A 21,356-nucleotide genomic window follows, 5' to 3' on the forward strand; every position below is an offset into this window, starting at 1 on the left:
TAATTTCCAATACCTACCATTTCTTCTTCCTTTTTTAAATCAGAAGATTGTATATATTTAGCTACACTCTACCTCTCTGGAAGGTTGACATGCACTGTGAGGGAACTAGTCAAACATCCATATATTTAGAACAGAGCTTTGAACTGTGGAGAAAAAATGAGGACTTAAAAGATTCTCGAGACAGAAGACACCCCAGAGACATCAAGGTCACAATGAAAATCCTTAAAAAAAACTTTTCCAGAAAAATGGTTTAAAAAACGATTTTCGGAAAAATTTTAGGAGTAGGACACATTAAAAGATACTGGTACCTGATCACAACTTCCACCTTTCCTGTTTTCAGTTTGGAGGCAGATGAAACCACTATCCACATGTCAGAGAAGCTACCAGAAAGAACCCTGTCATTCCAAAGGCAGACTACCTAATCACAGGAGGCTGGAGGAGAAAAACAAATGAATCACAACCTTAAGGATGACAATGGCACCTGAACTTGAAAACTTTGTGAAGTCAAAGACAACATGTAATTTCCCCATAAATGATACAGAAACATGCAAAGAGTCCAGTGGCCCTCTGCAAAATCCTCATGCAACTATCTATTTAAAAAAACATGCTATCTCCCCTTCTGGGCTGTATGCTTCTTCAACGTGCCATCAACAGTGCCTAGGACATAGTGGGAGGGGCTTCTCAGTAAGTATTATTAAGCTAAATTTAATATGGCTTTATGCAGTATCTTTGGCATTTCATGCTTCCAATGTTCTTCTCTTCTCTGAACATCTTTCAAAACTTTACTTCCTTTGTTTTCAATACAGTAGAGCAGTTTTTACCCTAATACTTGACACGTAGACTACAATATCACTCAATGAAAACAGAATTGTTTAATAATCCCTACCCACAGACATACTTAATCAAAGCATATGTGAATCATTTACAGTAAGCAGTGACTTTTTTTTTTTTTTTTTTTTTTTGAAGTAAGCTCTATGGCCAACATGGGGCTTAAACTCATTACCCTGAGATCAGGAGTCGCATGCTCTACTGAGCCAGCCAGGTGCCTCAGCAGTGACTTTTTTTTTCTTTAATGTTTATTTTTGACAGACAAAGAGAGCACAAGGGGTGGGGGGAGGGCAGAGAGAGAGGATTCTTCAAACTCACCAACTGTGAGATCATGACCTAAGCCAAAGTCGGACACTTAACAGACTGAACCACATAGGCGCCCCTCCAGCAGTGACATTTTTAAAGGAAATATATTCTTTGCCACTCTCCAAGTGACATATAGTATATCACAACTGCAAAGTGTTGTATAAAAATTAACAAATACAAGCAGTGGTACCCATTCTACAGATGAAGATTATAGAAAAGTGAAAAACGATGGATCACAGAAAACGAGCAGGAAGAGACTTTAGGCATGCGGTCATTCCTTTTTTTTTTTTTTTTTTTAATGTTTGTTTATTTATTTTGAGAGAGAAAATGCGCGTGTGTGCATGTGGGTGGGGTGCAGAGATGGGGGAGAGAGAATCCCAGGCAGGCTCCATGCTGTTGGTGCAGAGCCCGACTCAGGGCTCTATCTCACGAACCAAACTGTGGTATCAAGACCTGAGCCAAAACCAAGAATTGGACAGTCCCGGGTGCCCCCAACCTTTCCTTTTTATGAAGCAGTCAACACATCTCAACGTCATGGAGCTACTTATGGAAAGATCCACGTCCATAACCCAGGCCACGACTCTTCCTCCTTTCCTTCTCCATACTGTCTAATTATGCATTTGTGTCTCTAGAGACCAAGAATCCCCCCACAGTAATTTTACAACATCAATAATCTCAAGAATTTCTTAAAGCAAGTTCTTTGAAATTCAAATATAAATGCCTATAAACCCAAAGGAAAGGGGGAAAAGAACACACATGCTACGTACAAACCATTAGTTTGCCATTATAAATCATTGCTCTAAAGCGTTGGTCAGAAGGACCTCTTGATTCCCTAGTTCTTTTCCAGAACATGAAGGACCAACACCTGCTGTCCACTTTGCAACTCCACATTCATTAGGCATAGCAGGTGTCAAATATTAGTAACACCTTAACCTCGATTTCATAAAAATTAAATGAGGGAAGACCGTGGTACAGACTCAGGCTTTTTAAAGCAATACACATATAAAGAGATAAGTAACAGGTTTGGGGCGCCTGGGTGGCTCAGTCAGTTGAGCGCCCAACTTCGGCTCAGGTCATAATCTCACAGTTCACAGGTTCGAGCCTCGTGTCGGGCTCTGTGCTGACAGCTCAGAGCCTGGTGCCTGCTTCAGATTCTATGTGTGTATTTCTCTCTCTGCCCCTCCCCTCTCCCCTGCTCACACTCTCTCTCTCTATCGAAAATAAACACAGGGGTGCCTGGGTAGCTCAGTCAGTTGAGCATCTGACTTTAGCTCAGGCCATGATCTCACAGCTCGCAAGTTCAAGCCCCACCTCGGGCTCTGTGCTGACAGCTCAGAGCCTGGATCCTGCTTTGGATTCCGTGCCTCCCTCTCTCTCTGCCCCTCCCCCACTCACACTCTGTCTCTCAAAAACCAAACATTAAAAAAATTTTTTTAAAAAGAAAAAGAAATAAACATTAAAAAAAACTTTTTTAATTGATTGTCAGGTACAATTAAGAGGTATGGAAGTGATAAGGATAGGGAAGCTAGTCTAATAATTTAAAGTAAAAAAGTTTGAGTATTAAATCTGCATAAACAGTAAGAGAATAAAAGCTGTATTGTTATGAGGTCCAGGAAGGAAATTAAAAATCAAATTTCTCACAAGGCGTGCTTCCTGAATAATTAAACAATGTGAAAAAAAATCAAATATAGCAAAACAAGAGAAAACAAACTCAGACACACACAACAGTGGGTGTATATATAGAAGAAAATCTGGCATCGAAAAGGTGACAAAACTATTAAGTTTCCCTCTCTCATGTTTGTACCACGGGGTCAAACAGGACTGATGGGTTCGGGTGCCACACCACAGGGCAGAGTGCTGTTCTGAGTGCACCTCTCAATACAACTGAATAACCTCCTCTGGTGAAGCACGGACTTGTAGGCCTTTTCCCTAAACTGTCTTTTAAAATGTGAGTGGGGCCCAGCGTGGCCTTCCCATCCCCTAACCCGCTAGTCTCACTGCCCAGATATACCAGTTTATTTTATATATACACATTCATATCGTCACAGACACACAAGTGTTAACTGTTGTGTAAACACCTCTCTCCACGGAATACGTGGAGGACATCTTGATCAGTACACAGAGGTCTAAGCCATCCCCCCTTTTAATGCTCGCACGGTATCAAAGTACCATAATTTAATCATCCATTAGTGAACTGGTAGTTTATGGTCAGCTTTTTGCTACTACAACGTCACAAAGAACACTCCAGTACATGCCTGTTGCTATAGTTTTTCAAGTTTCTGTTTGCAGTTTCTACAAGTGGGACTTCTGGGTCAAAGGGATATATACCTCATTCTGATAAGTGTCCTTCAAAAAGACTGCCTCCAGCTACTTTCTAACCATCGTCATAAGAGCCAACCTGGTTTCCTCCCACCCTCACCAACACTGGCATTAACGCTTTTACAGTGAAACAAAATTCATTATCTTTAAACATTACCCCAATCGCCATCTGTAGCTCAAATTGCCCAGGGCTCTTGTTCTCTCATGCTGTTCACCAACTCAACTGCAACCCCGGCTGGGTCACCCGAGGGAAAAAGATCCACTCTACTGACCTTACTTCTTGCCTAACACGGCACCTTCATGTGAGGATGGCCCTTCAGGAGTTATGAACAAGAACGCACTAAGACACGAAACACCCTTGGTTAGCTATCTCAAAGACCAGACTAGCCAATTAAATCTCACTTAACCCATAAGACAGATTAACTCCAGAACCTGGGCACGAAAAGGTGAAAGGAAGGGAAGAGTTTAGTCTGACATGGCATCATTGAATTAAATGACAGGAAGAGTATCTTACCTACTTCTCTAAATATACAAAGCATTTGCACTTCTATATCTATGCCCCAAATAGAATGTGAGGTTAATTTCTTATTTCTAGGGTAGACCTGATATTTTAAATATCTCCTTTTACCAAACTACTTTTGCTCTCACAGCATACAAAATAATAAATACTTAGGGCGCCTGGGTGGCTCAGTGGGTTGGGTGTCCGACTTCACTCAGGTCATGCATGATCTTGTGGCTCGTGGGTTCGAGCTCCACATTAGGCTCTCTGCTGTCAGGACAGAGCCCGCTTTGGATCCTGTCTCCCTCTCTCTCTGCCCTTCCCCCGGCTCATGCTCTCTCCCTCTCTTAAAAATAAACGAAGATTAGAAAAAATAATGAATACTCACAAAAGATTTATACAGATTTACACAAAATCTCAGTAAAAGATACTTAACATTATATGAAATAAAGTTAAATCTCTATTAGAAGCCATAGTTTACTCTTGACTCCTTAAAACAAGAGATCTAATAGGAAATAATTCAAACATATAAAATGGTATTTATTTTCCATATATCTACATATTATTTGATTTTCTGGTTACAAATATTATCAAAAGACTTTCTCACTATAAAATATCAGGATTTTCACCTTACCCCCACATTCCCTCTCCCTATCCATGGAACAAATGTATAACACCACTGTTGATCAAACTAACATTCAGAGATTACATTATTAAGGACCATGTAAATATTACTCACTGCAGAGACATATAGTGTTGTATGACCAGGTTTTTTCTTTTCAGTATTTTTTTCCCAAGGAAATAATGACTGCCTTAAAAAATTAAGCAAACAAGAAACCAATATATCTATCATTAATCTGTCCCTCAACTCTGACAGAACTGTCTCAACAGGTTTAAACACATCAAGACGAATATTCATATTTGAATGTATTCCCCTCACGAATTTACTTTTCTTGCTCTTTGGCTCGATTGGGTAACATGTACTCCAATCCCTAAGCATTTGCTGGCTAGGTGGCAAAGGAAGGTGACTCATGAATATACTGGTTGACAGAAGGAAGCCAGAAAGGGATCAATTCCTGACTGCAATGTGCCCAGCAGTAATTAAGAATTTCTCTGTGAAAAAGGAACCACTAACATCACTTTAAAATAAATAGAAAATATTCAACATTTGCACTATCTAGACGTAAAATCCAGGACTGCAGAATCACGTGTTAGAGACAGAACACCAAGGAAGTCCTAAGGCCCAGTCACCTCTCTACTACTTAGTGTCACAAAAATCAGCCGGTTTCAGAGCTACCCTACCCCAGAGGAAGAGGGCTTTTTTTTTTCCCCCAAGAACAGAGACTTCACAAGAAAATAAGTTCAGAATTCTAGTGGTTAGAGGAATGGACTCATTAATGGGCATCTCAGCTTGATCATTTACTTGCCAGATGGTCTCAGGCAGGTCACTTAAACCTCTGTGTGCCTTGGTTTTCCTGATGTAAAAAAGGAGTATAGTAAATACAAGATTAAGGCAAGGCTCAGTATTTGCTATTATTAATATTCCAAAAACCATATCTGCAGCTTTCACAGGACACACCTACAATCTAGTCCGCCCTGGTTACTAAGACACAAAACTGAAATTACATCTCTTGCATCTCAAGTGTTAAATACACAAGTGACGTTTTACATGTAAATGCTTAGGCCCTTATTATATTGATGTCAGCAATTACTAATGACGGGCTTATTAACCTATAACTTGTTCTCCAAATGGCATTCTGCCCAACTTCTATGCCGGTGCAGCCCCTTCCCAATTTTTTAAATTGCTACTTCCCCTTTTTAGACACATGTATTCACAGCTATCTCGTTTAGCACTCAAATAGGCTGAGTACTGTTCTAAGCCCTTTGTACTAACTCAGAACCCTCACAACAGCCAGGAGACAAGTTATTATTACAAAGACCTATTCGTACCACATTCTTCCTCTCTGCCTTTCCAGCCACACTGGTCTTCTTTCATTTCCTGAAACACAACAAGCTCTCCCCCTCCTCAGCGTCTTTGCAATGGCTACTTCTCCCGGCTGGCCCTGACTCCTCTGTGTCTACAGACAGCTTGCTTCCTCTGAGTATCCTTTATGGTGCGTCTCGAACGCCACTTCCTCAGATACCTTTCTGATCACCTGGATTACACACTCCAACAGACCCCCAGTTATTCTCTACTTATGTCCATTTCCTTGTAGGTCTTATCAAAGTACTACTTTGTTTAAAACCTCCCTCACCAAAAAAAAAAAAAAAAAAAAGAGGTTAGAGTGGGAGAGAGCCAAAGCATAAGAGACTGTTAAAAACTGAGAACAAACTGAGGGTTGATAGGGGGTGGGAGGGAGGGGAGGGTAGGTGATGGGTATTGAGGAGGGCACCTTTTGGGATGAGCACTGGGTGTTGTATGGAAACCAATTTGACAATAAATTTCATATATTTAAAAAAATAAATAAATAAATAAATAAATAAATAAACAAATAAATAAATAAATAAAACCTCCCTCACCTCTGACAGAATTCAAGTTCCAAGAGGGCAGGAACCTTATCTGACTTGTTCTCTGCCTGGCAAAAATGAGTGCTCAACAAATTCTAGCTAAAGGAATAACGTGAAAAAATAAAAATAAATGAATAATATGAATGGGTGCCAGGCACTACGCTAGACAGTGGGATCTGAACATTAGAGGGTATCTGCCCTCAGATATCGTAGGCTTTAGTAGGAAACTGACAAGCAAGCAATTACCAGTGAGTATTACCATAAGAGTTACCCAGAGGATGCAAAGGAGGCTTAAAGAAGGTGCTCCTAACCCAGGAGGGTGGGAAGGGAAAGGCTGTTTTCAGGAGGTAGTGACGCTAGCTGAACCCAAGGGGAGATTAGTCCTTTGTTCGTATGTGGCAGCTGTAGGAAGTTTTGTCCAAACACATGAAATTAAGATGGCCCCCAAAGCTCCCAGGAAGAAAGGTGTGCAAGCCATCTGAAGGAGCCAAAGTGAATGTATTTATATATATAAAGAAAAAGGTATCAACAGAAAGGGTCAGCCCTCTCTCAAAATAAATAAATAAACATCAAAAAATTTTGAAAAAAAAAAGGGGGGGGGTGTGCCTGGGTGGCTCAGTTGATTAAGCATCTGACTCTTGATTTTGGCCTAGATCATGATCTCACTTGTTTTTTTGGGGTTTTTTTTTAGTTTTTTTTAATGTTTATTTTATTTTTGAGAGACAGATCCAAGTTGGGGAGAGGCAGAGAGAAAGGGAGACACAGAATCCAAAGCCAGCTCCAAGCTGTCAACACAGAGCCTGACATGGGACTGGAACTTACCAACTGTAAGATCATGACCTGAGCCCAAGTCGGACGCTTAAATGACTGAGCCACCCAGGTGCCCTTGATCTCACTTCTTTGGATCGAGCCCCATGTTGGGCTCTGCACTGGCAGCCTGGAACCTGCTTGGGGTGTGCTCGCTCTCGCTCGCTCTCAATCTCTCTCTCTCTCTCCCCCTCTCCACCCCTCCGCCCCCCAAAATAAACACTTTTTTTTTTAATTTTTAAAAATTAAAAAAGAAAAGAAAAGAAAGGGTCAGCCCTACAAACACTGTGGGAAAAATTAGAGAAAAAGGCTGGCAGGGGCCACTGAGCAGGGGAGCAGGAGCCTTTGCTCATAAAAATGAGTTTTCTGGTCATAAGGGATCTATTACGAGATGACGGCACCATTAAATTATGAGAAGCCATTAAACATTTGACTCATCTCATTGTTTTTGTTCTGATTCCTTCTCAGATCATCTTTTACTTATGGTATGGGCTCCTAGCGATATCTACCTATAGGGAGAGAACACACTGGTGCACACTGTAAATTACATATACAGGCTTTCCAATTTTACCTTTAAGATTCATGAGCTTGGTAATCTGATGCCAGGGAAATGGATCTGCTCTTAGTTCACCAGTTATGTACTGGGAGGTAGGAAGCCCCTCTCCCAACAAAGGATGAGGCAAGCCTGACTTCAAACAAAAGAAAAACGTTTAGGCGTTAAGAAAAACATTTGACATGAATCTGACCTTTCAGAAGGTGAAGGAAGAGGGCCAAACCCAAAGAGGATTCTAATGTTTTAGACCTGAGTTATCTGTGCGTGGGGATACGACTCATTAAGAGAGCAAGAGCAATCTGAGAGACACAAAGACTCACAGGGGGTGTTCCATTCAAGACATGTTAAATCTGCAATCTCCCAAGGGTGGTTGGGTGGAGATATCCCGTTGGCATTTGGCCGTTCAAGACCACAACTCAAGAGACCAGGAATTTTAAAATTTTGGAGACACTTGTATTAGGACAACAGGTGAAATCACCCAAGAAAAGTGTGTCTCCTAACAAGAGATAATGACCAACTGTGGAACCTAAGTACACCCAGTATTTAAAGGAAAGAAGAGGAATATGCGTAGAGACAGGCATCTAGAATTGTTCTACACACTTGTTGGATGGTGATTCAACGTCGTATTTTAACAACTACATATGCAATTTTTTACAGATAAAGTACAAAATAAAAACAAACAAACAAACAAACAAACAACAATTTGCTTATAGCAAAGTTACTGAAAAAGACACAGAAGTTCTTTCAGAATACCATAATATGGCTTCCTGGGACAGGAAGGAAATCAAGGAGATACACCCTCTTGACTTCTTACCAATACTTCAAAAAGTGAAATAAAACTTGTTGAAGGGAACAAAGAACGTTCTTTTGGGACCTACTTTAAAATGTTTAAATCTTGCCAAGAGTTCAAAGTCCATGATGCTAACCACCTTTGAATGAATTTTCAAGGCAAAGATAAAAGCTCCAATGTGTACTTTAATCACTAAGGTTGGTTTTGAGAAACATTACTACACACACACGCTCTGTAACAAGCCAAACCTTCATCCTGTAAGAGGTCTAGGATACAGCACAGTATCATTCTCCCCAACGGTGTCACTGAGTGTGTTTGTGACTCACTGAGTTGAAAAGTTTGTCACAAGAACCACTTACCGTTTTTCTGAGCAATGCCAAATGCTAAAAATTGAGCTGTACTAAACTCCCTACCCTATCATACTTGACAACTTTGTTGGAGAAGAACAAACTACTCCATAAAAAACCTGGGATTTCAATACAAGTTGCAAAGTTAAGGGCCAAATAATGGTATGATAGGTCAAATGAGGCAGTCATCGCTAAAGCCTGGACTGCATAAGAAGAAAATGGGGTGGAAACCAGACTTTTAAAGAAAGGCAAGACAGTCAAGATAAGAAGCAACGGGAGGTAACAGGAGTATTGCAAGCAGATAGAGATATGAGCAAAGGCACAGATGATACAGGAACTGTGCTAGGAACCAGCCGGTCAGTCTTTCTGGAGGAGTAAGAGATTAATTTAGCCAGGCAATAGTCAATAAGGCCAGAGAAGTAGACAAGAAGACGGTAGAGAGCCAGACCACAGAATGCTGTACTTTATCCTATGGACGGTACAAGGCCGCGATGGTTTTGTGCACAGGTGGGTGGTGGGTGCAAAGCAAGGTTCTGGAAAAATTAATCTGGCAACTGTGTACAGAAGAGGTAATATAAGGTATCGTGGTTGTGGTGAAAGTATACATATGTCAAAACTCAAACTGCACACCTGAAATTGCTGAATTTTACTGTACATAAATCATACATCAGTAAGGCCAATTAAAAAAAAAAACAAAAACCAAAGGGCAAAGGTAAAGACAGGAATGAAATTAAGTATTAAAAAAATCCAGGCTGGTTTAAAAAAAAAAATCCAGGCTATAAAATTCTGGACATTCAATCGATGAGGTTAATTCAGCAGTGTGCAGAAGCCAGCTGACTGTATGCATCTCTTCCCAACTGTAAGTTCAGTGACATCACATCTGTGGTCTGGAACCAGCCATGGTGGAGTACTTGCACTTCAGAAATCGGCAAATGCTACGCATCAAGGCTTTATCCCCCCAGGGCGGTTGTTCAACATTCGCCAGCACACCACTGTGTCATTTCTATACAAGGTCTAGTATGACTATGGCACTAAATGAAGAGTCGGTCCCTCAACATTTTCTTCTAATTCAAAATAATGACATAGTTTTGAAGCGCCATCTCTCAGTCTTATGCTCAGCAGATGGTTACCAAAAAAGTGTTAGATTTAAGAGCCTAACATTTTATTAGTCTGAAGAACTAAAGCATGCCTACGAATTAAGATAGAAACCTTTGTCTGCATCTCTCAATCAAGGTTTTCTAGCTATTATGTGGTTCCCCTGGGACAAACACCAATTGATGATGATAATGCACAAAAAATTCCAGCATTCACTCCATTATAGGAAAGGCTAATTGCATGGGCCTATTATTGGAATATGCTTTCCTAGTTTAAACTAGCTGCATTTCAATAGAGTAAAGAGCATTTTCTAGAGAAACCCTACCGTGAAAAGATGAACTTTTGTCTTAACAACTTCAGTTTCAAAAACTATTCACTTATAGATGCCGATTTCACATCTCTGAAGCAAAATGGCTCATTTGTTATGTAGATTACCAAGCAATCACTTAAGAATAAAGAGGTTTCCTCTTTAGAAGCTCCAGCTAACTATCTGCACAGGCTGAATCTCAAAACCAGCCAAGTATACTTCTAAATATGACAGCAAATAACTGTTTGAATCTTTGTGATTTCACTGCACAGACATACAAGTGTGCACCTCCTTCCCATTATCCAACCCACCTTCCAGGGCCAACCTGATGTTCCTCCCCCCAAAAGGCTGCCTTTATAGAGCGCCTGGGTATCTATCTGCAATGGTAAGAAGTCAGGGTAGCAGAGGCAGGTACAGCAAGAGGGACAGCATAATGATCTGTAATGGTCTGATTCCATGAGTCCTTACTTCGGTAACAGACTTACATTTTGTTCCAAAAGTTAAGTCCATTACTTAATTCAGAATGTATTTCTTTATGAATAAAAGCCAACTTAATTCACTTGTAGCTGAAGTACACGATTTTACTTTGGAACATTAATCCCCATCTATACCAATGTTTCTACTAGGAAGTACAAATGCATTCAGGGTTCTAAACTGAGACGCTAACATCTTCATTGTGCGGTCCTTATTGCACCCAAAGCCCCCATCTAAGAAGGAGGGAAATAAGACATAAGAATTATCAATGAAGAACTATGAAGTATAAGGAGCAGGGAGAAAATGACAGGGGAAGAAATGACTGGAAACATGAGGAAAATCTGTAAGAATCACCAGGGTATTAACATGCCCTGCCCCACAGAGAAGTGGGGGTGGAGGGAGGGTGGTAGGTATTCAGCAGACACGTATACTTTGATGAAGAGCCCCCTGAGTTCTGATCTCCACTCCAAATGAAGAACCATAGCTCTCAGGAGTGAGCTGCCGGGCCATGAAGAGCATACAAGGATCAGTTCCAAGCCCCAGGCCTGTATACCCAGCATTTTTTGCACTAGATACCCGAGCCCAAGGGTTTTTCCTCTCGCTACTTTCCTTAGGCTTTTAATTCCCCTGGAAGAGTAAAAATAAGGACACCCCAAAAAGAAAGAAAAATGGACCTGTGGCCCTACCTCTTTACTGATATTGCCCATTCTTCAAAATGTCCAAGCCCAGGTATACAGTGTACAGTTCTAACAGCTGGGGACAAAGGTACATAAAAGACACAGGATCTACCCTCCAGGGAGCAGCCTGTGTGTGGGGGCGGGGGTGGTCAGTGTGGGGGGTTGAAGCTACAAGCACAGAGCTGATTATAAAGTGTAACTGCTCATGGGGAAAGCAAAGAATGCTACTGGAGCACACACAAGACAGGAAAAGCACCTAAGGTAGATACGGAGATGGGCATGGGAGCTCCAGGAAGGCTCAGAGGAAAATGCAATGCATGAGGTGAATACTAAAGGATAAAGGCAAGCGAGCCAGAAGAAGGGACCATGCACAACAGTCAGCCACTCCCCTCTGGAAGGCTGGTCACCTGCAGGGTGGGTGCAGTCCTACATCTTGGACCCTCACTGTAGGCAGGCACTACCCCTCCCTATCAAAAGGACCTTCTATACCCAGGTTGGGCTTTAAACCACAGGCACTGAAGAGCAACTAAGGGGTTTCAAGCAGGAAGTGGCAAGATCGGATATTCTGAAAACAGGATCACTCCAGCAGCAAAATGAAAGGCAGACTGGAAGGAGGGAGACTAGACACAGGGAGCTCTGAAGCTGTGGGGTGATCTGCAACAGCCCAGGTGGATCATGAGGGCCTGAATAAAGCAGTGGTGGTAGGGATGGGGGGGGGGTAGGCAGAGAGAGTAAAGATGTCAAGAAGGCAGAATAAGGAGTAAAGGGATGACATTCAGGTTTCCCACTTGGGTAATAGCTGAGTGAAAACACACACACACACACACACACACACACACACACACACAATCATGGTATGACTTTAGAGGATATAATACAGAAATCAATAGCAGGCATGTTAAAGTTTCAGGGGCCAGTTGGGATATTCTTGGAGAGAAGTTTGAAAGGCAGGAAGCTGTACCAATCTAGAGTCTGGGAAACAGCTCAACTGAAGATGTAAACACCAGGGTCATTTTATGGTAAAGGATTTGTAATCTGCAAAGACTGAGCATGAAGCCTGTGGAATAATCAACCTTTAATCAATCTACATCAACCTACAGAGAGAGATGCAGGTCCAAGGCAGGGATTTACAGTGAAACAGAACTAAGTATGTTTCTTTAGTCCATGGGTCCACCACCTATGGCATCGTCGGTTTTCGTAAATAAAGATTTATTGTACTGTGCCTAGGTGATCTATTTATGTTTTTTGGGTTTGTTTGTTTGTTTTTGAGAAAGAGTGTGCGTGCACCTGCATGAGCAGGGAAGGAGCAGTGGGAGAGAGAGAATCTTAAGCAGGCTCCACACGCAGTCCAGAGCCTGATGTGGGGCTCGATCTCACGACCAACAGATCATCACCTGAGCCGAAATCAAGAGCCCTGTGCTTTAATCAACTGAACCACCCAGGCGTTCCCATTTACATATTATTGATGGCTGCTTCTGTGCTGGGACAGCTGAGTTAAGTAGTTGGGGGGAAAAAAAACCTTAATAGTCCACAAAGTCTTAATTGCTATTTGGCCTTTTATAGGATATCTATGATTTGCCCACCCTTCCTTTAGTCAATAACTCTTGGGCAAAGTCCATTCCACTTCCTACCTCAGTTTCTCCATTTGAGAAACAAAAAGTACATTACGTTTAACTGCAAAAAGAACTTAAACGGCTCATGAATATTGTTAATCTCAAAGCCATTCATCAAAATGTATGCTCAACCCTTAAAATACTTTGTGCAACACAACCAACCGTGTTTTCAATTAAAGTCAAGGTTTTAGGGGTGCCTGGGTGGCTCAGTCAGTTAACTGTTTGACTTCGGCTCAGGTCATGATCTCACGATTCGTGAGTTTGAGCCCTGCATCGGTCTCTGTGCTGACAGCTCAGAGCCTGGAGCCTGCTTCGGATTCTGTGTCTCCCTCTCTCTCTCTCTCTGCCTCTCCCCTGCTCATGCTCTCTCTCTCAAAAATAAATAAACATGGAAAAAAGTTTTTTTAATAAAAAATAAAGTCTAGGTTTTAAAGTATATAAAAATTTACAAAAGATCATTTGAGGATACAGTATTTAAATTACAAGGCAGTTTACTGATTTACATGTGACTACAAAATAAAGGGAATCCCAATCTTAACCTAAAACCCAATTCAGAATGTTACACCACAGTCTACTCCAGAAAGCATTCACCTCTACAAGAATCTTTGATAACGGAAGAGATGCACCATAAAGCAGATTAAACCACTGCCATCATTTTTTGGTCACCTACCATGTCCAGATAACTATGCTGAGCACCTAATGCCTGTTTGTCTCATTCAAGCCCCACAATGAGGGCACCCAGACATTTTACAGATGAGGAAACTAAGCCTTAGAAAAGAGCTTCATCTCACATCACCTAGTAGAGAGTGAATGGGAGAACCAGTAACTGGTCCAGCCATAATCAGAACCAAGTCTGCCCTCAGAGGCTCCGTGCTCACCCTCAAATCCATACTTTATAAATTTGTTACTTGTACCAAGGGAGACAACATCTGCAAAGAGACAAATGGAATCTGGAAACAAGTAGGAACACATATCTGCTTCTCTTCCTCCTCAGAACTCAGAGTAGGTCTCAGAACGGCCTTTGGTATCACAGGCGTAAGAAGGTGAAACATATCAACTGTCCCAAAGGGCTCTGGCCTCGGAACCACAACCAGGCTCAGCACTCACTGCCAGCAGAGAATGTATTCTGGTTTCCACGCCATCACCTCACAAATGAACTTTTTAAACAACCCCCTCTATAAACTGAGAGCAGCTAGCACCAGAAATAAAAAGATCTTAGTAAATCAGATATTACAGTAATGTACTCTAAGACGTAATACAATACACTCAGTGGAAAGAACACAGGCTTTCGCTTCAAACTGACCCGGGTTTGAATTCTGGGTTCAACACTAGCCTTCTTTACGACCGTAACTTACCTTCTGCAAGTCGTCTCCCTTGGGAAAAGAAGACCACCTTCCTTTCCACATGGTCTGCCGAAATAGCAGCACTGTTATGTCGACTTTAGTGGGTTTAGAGTCAGCCCGAGTTTATCACCCAGCCCTGCAACTTACTTGGCATGAGACTGAGGCCTAAGCCTCAGGTTTCTCATCTGTAAAACAGGAAAAATGACAACAGGATCTACCTCTTGGGGTATTTTGAGGATTAAGATATCTAAAGTGCTAACAGCACAGTGCCTGGCACACAGTAGCACTCTAAGAGGCTTTTTATCAGTTTAAGTTACAGACCAAGTGACAACTCAACCTCACACCTTCCTAGAACTGATCTTTTAGGGGAAACAGCATCCCTCCCTCAGGCTATGAAATTAACTTTTATAGCTTTAAAGGAGTGGTAGAAACATATTTCCAAAAAAAAAAAACAACAAAACACACACACACACACACACACACACACACACACACACACACACACAGTGGCTTGGCTCCATTTTGTTAAATGGCGGGAAGTTTTCTCATTTCTTGCCTCAAACTTCAAAAAAAGAAAAAAAATTAAATAATCCTACTGGTGCTTTCAGGCAGACAACGCCCTTACCCTCTAAACTGAACAAGATCATTTTCCCCCACATATGGTTTTCAGAGCACCAGGAAGAAACACTGGAAAGGCATCTGCTGAGAAGCAGAACTTTAACGCTTTGTAAAACAGTCTGCCTGCACCTGGGGCCAAAAGCACAAGCAAACAGACTAAGCAACCCAGACTCCAGTCTGCCTGTCTTGCAAAAAATCCCCCGTCCCCAACATGTAGTCATGTTTGAGCCTCACCCCCCCACCTCAAAAGTCACAAAAATACTGAATTCCAGAGCTTTCTTCCAATCATTAGTTCTGGATTTAGAAACATATCAGAGGCAATGCAAAAACAACCTATAATAAAAAAATTCCTTGTCCTTGGCCAGCCTCCTAAGTCCATCCAGCTAAAATGTGCCTTTCACCCCAGGTTCAATCATTAATGACATGACAGAAGAAATTCATAAATCTCTCTCTCACAAGGCTTTCTCAGATGCACGTTTTTGGTTTATAGGTCTTCAGCTTTTTTGTATAGGTAGATAATCACATTTATTTAGTCCAAAGCCCTAATATCCTAAACACAAACTTTTAGTGGGTACTATAACTGGCTTATAGAAGTCTTCTGCCATTAAACATATCCAGTTCAGGGTGCCTGGGTGGCTCAGTCGGTTAAGCATTCAACTTCTGCTCAGGTCATGGTCTCATGGTTCCTGGGCTTGAGCCCCATGTCGGGCTCAGTGCTGACAGCTCCGAGCCTAGAGCCTGCTTCACATTCTGTGTCTCCCTCTCTCTCTGCCCCCCCCCTGCTTGCTTTGCTCACTCACTCTCTCTCTCTCTCTCTCTCTCAAAAATAAACATTAAAAAAATATATATCCAGTTCAAGGAATTTAAGAAAAATAGGAAAAGTCTTTTGATACAGCACTGGCTTCATCTACCACAGAAATCAACATGCTTAGCTTATATAGACCTTAACAGATTTGCGGTTTTTTAAAAAAATTTTTCTTTAATGTTTATTTTTGAGGAAGAGAGACAGAGCATGAGCAGGGGAGGGGCACAGAGAGAGAGGGAGACACAGAATCTCAAACAGGCTCAGGTTCTGAGCTATCAGCACAGAGCCCAACGCAGGGCTCGAACCCACAAACCGTGAGATCATGACCTGGGCCAAAGTCAGACGCTTAACCGACTTGAGCCACCCAGGCGCCCCAAACAGATTTGCTTTAAATCTCTCAATCATTTGCTATAGAATCATAACAAGTGATTAATGTTTTGTGCTTGCTTCTCGTTTTTTAAAAACCATTCATCAGAGCGCCCGGGTGGCTCAGTTGGTTGAACACCTGACTTTGGCTCAGGTCATGATTTCACAATTTGTGAGTTCCAGCTCACTGCTGTCAGCACGGAGCCCACTTCAGATCCTCTGTCCCCCGCCCTTTCCCCACTGGCATGTTCTCTCTTAAAAATAAACATTACAAAAGAATTTATCTATGCTCAAGTTCTAGAAGAATTGAAAGAAAGAAAGAAAGAAAGAAAAGAAAAGAAAGAAAGAAAGAAAGAAAGAAAGAAAGAGAGAGAGAGAAAAGAAAGAAAATAAATTCCTATCGAAAATCGAATTCAGGACAAGAAGCATCCTCTCCAACACTATGCAACAGTCCAGACTTGCAAGCCTTACTTTTGTTTTGAAAGCTAAAGGGAAGGAAAGTAGCTTTTCTGTTTTAGCTTTCATTCCTGGGGAAATGGAAATAGATGCAGGGCTTCAAGGTTATACAGTACACACAGAGAACATCCTGTCCACTTGCCTAACACACTGGTAGCATGCTCACAGCTAATGGTCAAACCACCTGCAAAAGTCTCATTTGCTCAGTCCCACATGTTGCCCACAAATTCAAGATTATGCTGTTTCATTTTGTTTATTTTAGAACAGTCACCTTGTATCCAACTGATCCAGCCCGCGTCTGCTGCCAACCTGTTAACAAGTATTACATCTGCTAAAGGCAGGAAGTAAATAGAACACTTCCAGCCCCTACCCTAATAGCAGACCCTCTACCCCTACTCCTTCTGCACCTGCTAAACTGTGTGTGTGTTGTCTGTATGTGTGTTGGAGGCTGTGGGTGGAGGACAGGAGATGACAAGGCTGACAGAACGCACACTGTGGGGGTTTCTGAGAGGAAAGGTCACAGGCAGGAATATTAGGCAATACAAACTTGTCCAGTTCTTTTAATCCCAGGTATGCTCCTCCCTGAAATAAATCCTTAGCTAATAAAAAGACTTTTTCAGATATCACGGAGGGATGTGGGTGATTTTAAAGCATCAAGTAGCTAGGAAAGAAAACTACAACTTTGAACCGTAAGGTTTAGAAGAGTTCTTTTTAAAAATCTACCTGCATATGATTTTCCTAAATTAAAAATAATATCTATGCAGTATTCCATGTTGCCCCCTGCATCTCAACGAACATACCTTTGAGTACTCTCCTTAAAACAAACCCAAGTGTGGGATTCATTACCAAGAGCTAAAACCAAACACACACACCAACGACCATTACTATTGTGTGCTATACATTTAACATTTCTTCTCTGAAGGCACTGAGAGTTTCAGAATCCTGCAACTACCTCCAACCTGGTCTCTAAAACTGCTTCTATTTAAATTGGGTGCTGATCAGCCTCAATTTTCAGGCCTTAAAGCAAGACAAATGCTCCCATTAAAAAGGACTGGCAGAGGGACACATGATGGCTGGCTCAGTGACTAGAGTATGCAACTCTTGATCTTGGGGGGCCTGAGTTCAAGCCTCACACTGGCATGGAGCTTTAAAAAAAAAAAAAAAAAGACTGGCAGCTCAGGAATGCCAAAAGTGGCAAGACCCCAAAGAGAGGGCGCATATCATCACCTTTACACACACACACAGTTGATTAACGAGAGCCACTCAAGCTCTCTACATGAAGTTCTTACAACTGTATTCATACTTGCTGTGATGTATAGCAAGAGACGCAAAGATCAAAAATATCCTCATGAAAGACGTCCAAAACCACAAATTCTTAAAATTACCAACCCTGTATAAACCTACACCTATTCCGATTTGATGATAGAAAGAAAATACCCATTAGACCATCTGCTGTGCCTCTTAAAAGCAAGAAGGCATGGATGAGAGCAAATGTATTCAGTGCTAGGCTACAATTATTTCTATTTTGGAAAGTAAATGACCAACCCCAGTTCAAAGGAAAAATATCAATTTCTGTTATCTGCGTGTTTCAAAAGGGCAGTAATAAATAAGAGCCAAACTAATGAGTCTGAAACTGAAATTAAAACAAAAGCTCGACTGACCATAATTTTAAAATACCAAAACCCATTTCTAGACTTAACAAAAAAAAAAAAAAAAAAAAAAAAAAAAAAAAATTCTCCCGTTGGGGTCCTGGGTGACTTGGTTGAGCGTCAGACTTCGGCTCAGGTCATGATCTCACAGTTCGTGAGTTCAAGCCCCATAACGGACTCTCTGTTGTCAGCACAGGGCCCACTTCGGATCCTGTCCCTCTCTCTCTATGCCTCTCCCCTGCTTGTGTGCGTGCATGCCTGCGCTATCTCAAAAATAAAACATAAAAAAAAAAAAATCTGTTAATACCCCCACTTAAAACCTTCACCAATGCCTCTCGGTGCCTGCAGAACACAATTCCCTCAGCCCCCCACACGTCTGCAGAGTCTTCGCTTGTGCCTTGGCCTCCCCAATCCAGGAACTCTGTGCACATTCATGATGGGCTTTTATAGCTCTATGCCTTTGCCTACTTCCCTCTTCTCCCTCCGGAATGTCCTTCAAGTCTGTATGCTGTCCGAAAATGCCTACTCATCTTTCAAGACCAAGGTCAAGCTTCACCTCTCGTAAGAGCCACGTTTCCAAGTGGGCTGCGCATTACTCCCGCCTCTATGTCACTCTGTCATTCAAGGGCTGACAAAGTTCACCTCTCTCTCCTAGAACAGAGGAGCTATGTCTCTTGCTTTTCATGGTAGCACCCTTACTGCTTTGCAAGGGCCTCACAGAGAAAAGGCACTCAAAATATTTGGTTAGAAAACAGACTGAGACAACAATGGGATACCCTTTCACATCCATCACATTAGCAAATACTAAAAAAGCTAGACAAGTGTTGGTACGGATACGAACAAACAGGAGGCCTCAAATGCTGTTGACGGAAATGTAGTTTTTTGGTACAACCACTTTAAAGAGTAACTTTTTTGGGGTACCCGAGTGGCTCAGTCGGTTAAGCGTCTGACTTTGGCTCACATCATGATCTCACAGTTTGTGGGTTTGAGCCCTGCGTCTGGCTCTGTGCTGATTGCTCAGAGCCTGGAGCCTGCTTTGGATTGTGTCTCCCTCTCTCTCCGCCCCTCCCCTGCCCGCTCTGTCTCAAAAATAAACAAACATTAAAAAAAATTTTTTTTAATTAAAGAGTAACTTTTTCATCTCTAGCAAAGCTGAAGACACACACCATTAAGACCAGCAATTATATGGGGCACCTGGGTGGCTCAGTTGGTTAAGTGTCTGACTTCAGTTCAGGTCATGATCTCACCGTTCGTGGGTTTGACCCCCACGTTGGGCTCTGTGTTGACAGGTCGGAGCCTGGAGCCTGCTTCAGATTCTGTGTCTCCCGCTCTCTCTGCCCCTCCCCTGCTCATGCTCTCTCTCTCTCTCTCTCAAAAATAAATAAATATTAAAAACAAAAAAAAAGCAATTTTGCTTCAGGTTATATACATTAGGTCATTATTTGTCAAATGTGGGTCCTGATCAGCACTTTTTACAATGAGGGGATAGATACATTATTTCAAGGATGCGTCTCTTGTATGGCTAAGGATTTTTTCAGGGTAAATATTTTTTTAATTATTTTTATAGAACTACAGCTTCCATTATATCTGTGCATGTAATGTGTGCACGCTGGGTCTCAATGTAAAATACATTTCTTATTATGTCTAATGAACAAAAGAGCCTGGAAAATCTTGCCCTACTGCCCTACAGAAACACATATGTGCTCAAAATGACATTCATAAATGTTGTTTACAGCACTATATATAATGGCAAAAAATTGAAAGTAACCTAAATGTACATCAACAAATAAGGAAAATATGGTATATGCATGTAACTTTTATAAATGAGGTACAGCTACTTCTATCAGTATCAACAAATCTTAAAAATACGGAACTAAAATGTATGCTACTATTTATTTAAACACGCAAAGCAATGACAAATATTACTTATGGATATGCACATATACATAAGAAAGTAAAAAAAAATGAGGGGAAAGAGAATTGAAGAAAGTTGCAACTTCTAGTTCATGAAGAGGGGGAGGGGAGAGGAATCGTGGAGGACTACACAGAGGCTTCAATTTAACTACAGGTCTTCTCCCTTTTTAAAAAATAAAATTTCTGGGGCACCTGGGTGGCTCAGTCGGTTAAGGGCCTGCCTCGATTTCGGCTCAGGTCGTGATCTCATGGTTGTGAGATTGAGCCTGGCATCAGGCTCCACTCTAGGCATGGAGCCTGTTTAAGATTTCTCCCTTCCTCCTCTTCTGCCGCTCTCCCACTTGTGTGTGCTCTCTCAAAAAATAAATAAATAATAAATAAAATACAAAAAATTTTTTTTAAATGTCTGCAACAAATACGGCAAAATGTTAAGATCTGACAAAACAGTAAATGGATGCTGTTCTATTATCAGCAAGATTTCTTCCTATTTCTTGTGGTGCTCAAAATATCTCATCATCCAAAAAATATTTTTAGGGGTGGCTGGATGGCTCCGTCAGTTAAGCGTCCAACTTCGGCTCAGGTCATAATCCCGCAGTCCACGTGTTCGAGCCCCGCATCAGGCTCTGCGCTGACAGTTCGAAGCCTAGAGCCTGCTTCAGATTCTGTGTCTGTCTGTCTGTCCGTCTGTCTCCCTCCCTCCCTCTCCAAAAAAAAAGAAGAAAAAGAAAAAGAAGAAAAACTCTAAAAGCTTAATTTATAAGTTATTACAATGTGTGAAAAACATTTTCCCCACTAGGATAACATGAGTTTTAAAGCAATTTTTGCAGAACTTTGTCTTTCTAATACTGTTTAGAGTAAGAGCATATGCTTTCATACTCTGAAAATGGATAAACAATCTCATCACTTCAATATTTCCTCTACGGAAAAATTACATGATACCAGTGGAATTGGTGTTAACATTCTCTGGTGTGATAATGGTACTGTACTTACACAGGAAAAGTCTTTACTCTTTGAAGATGTATGTTCAAGTATTTTAGGTAAAAGTGTCATGGCTTTTGCAACTTACTTGGAAAAGGCTCAAC

At 41.5% G+C, this 21,356-nt stretch overlaps 1 protein-coding gene across 8 annotated transcripts in view; it reads right to left on the minus strand.

The window, feature by feature from the left end:
* The window catches only part of UBE2H (ubiquitin conjugating enzyme E2 H), a 102,756-nt gene that overhangs the window by 58,199 nt on the left and 23,201 nt on the right, over positions 1-21,356 (minus strand). The window contains exon 2 of one of the 8 annotated variants that reach the window (XM_060633141.3): positions 309-432. The exons of 3 other annotated variants lie outside the window; for them this stretch is intronic. In XM_060633141.3, coding sequence (XP_060489124.1) covers positions 309-370 — 62 coding nt within the window. In that variant the 5' untranslated portion in view covers positions 371-432. Of the gene's footprint in view, positions 1-308; positions 4,420-21,356 lie in introns of those variants that run through there. 4 more of the 8 variants (XM_060633148.3, XM_060633142.3, XM_060633145.3 and 1 more) reach the window with 4 other exon arrangements.

The sequence above is a fragment of the Panthera onca genome, chromosome A2, assembly GCF_046562875.1.
Source record: "Panthera onca isolate mPanOnc1 chromosome A2, mPanOnc1 haplotype 2, whole genome shotgun sequence".
Classification (NCBI taxonomy): Eukaryota; Metazoa; Chordata; class Mammalia; order Carnivora; family Felidae; genus Panthera; species Panthera onca.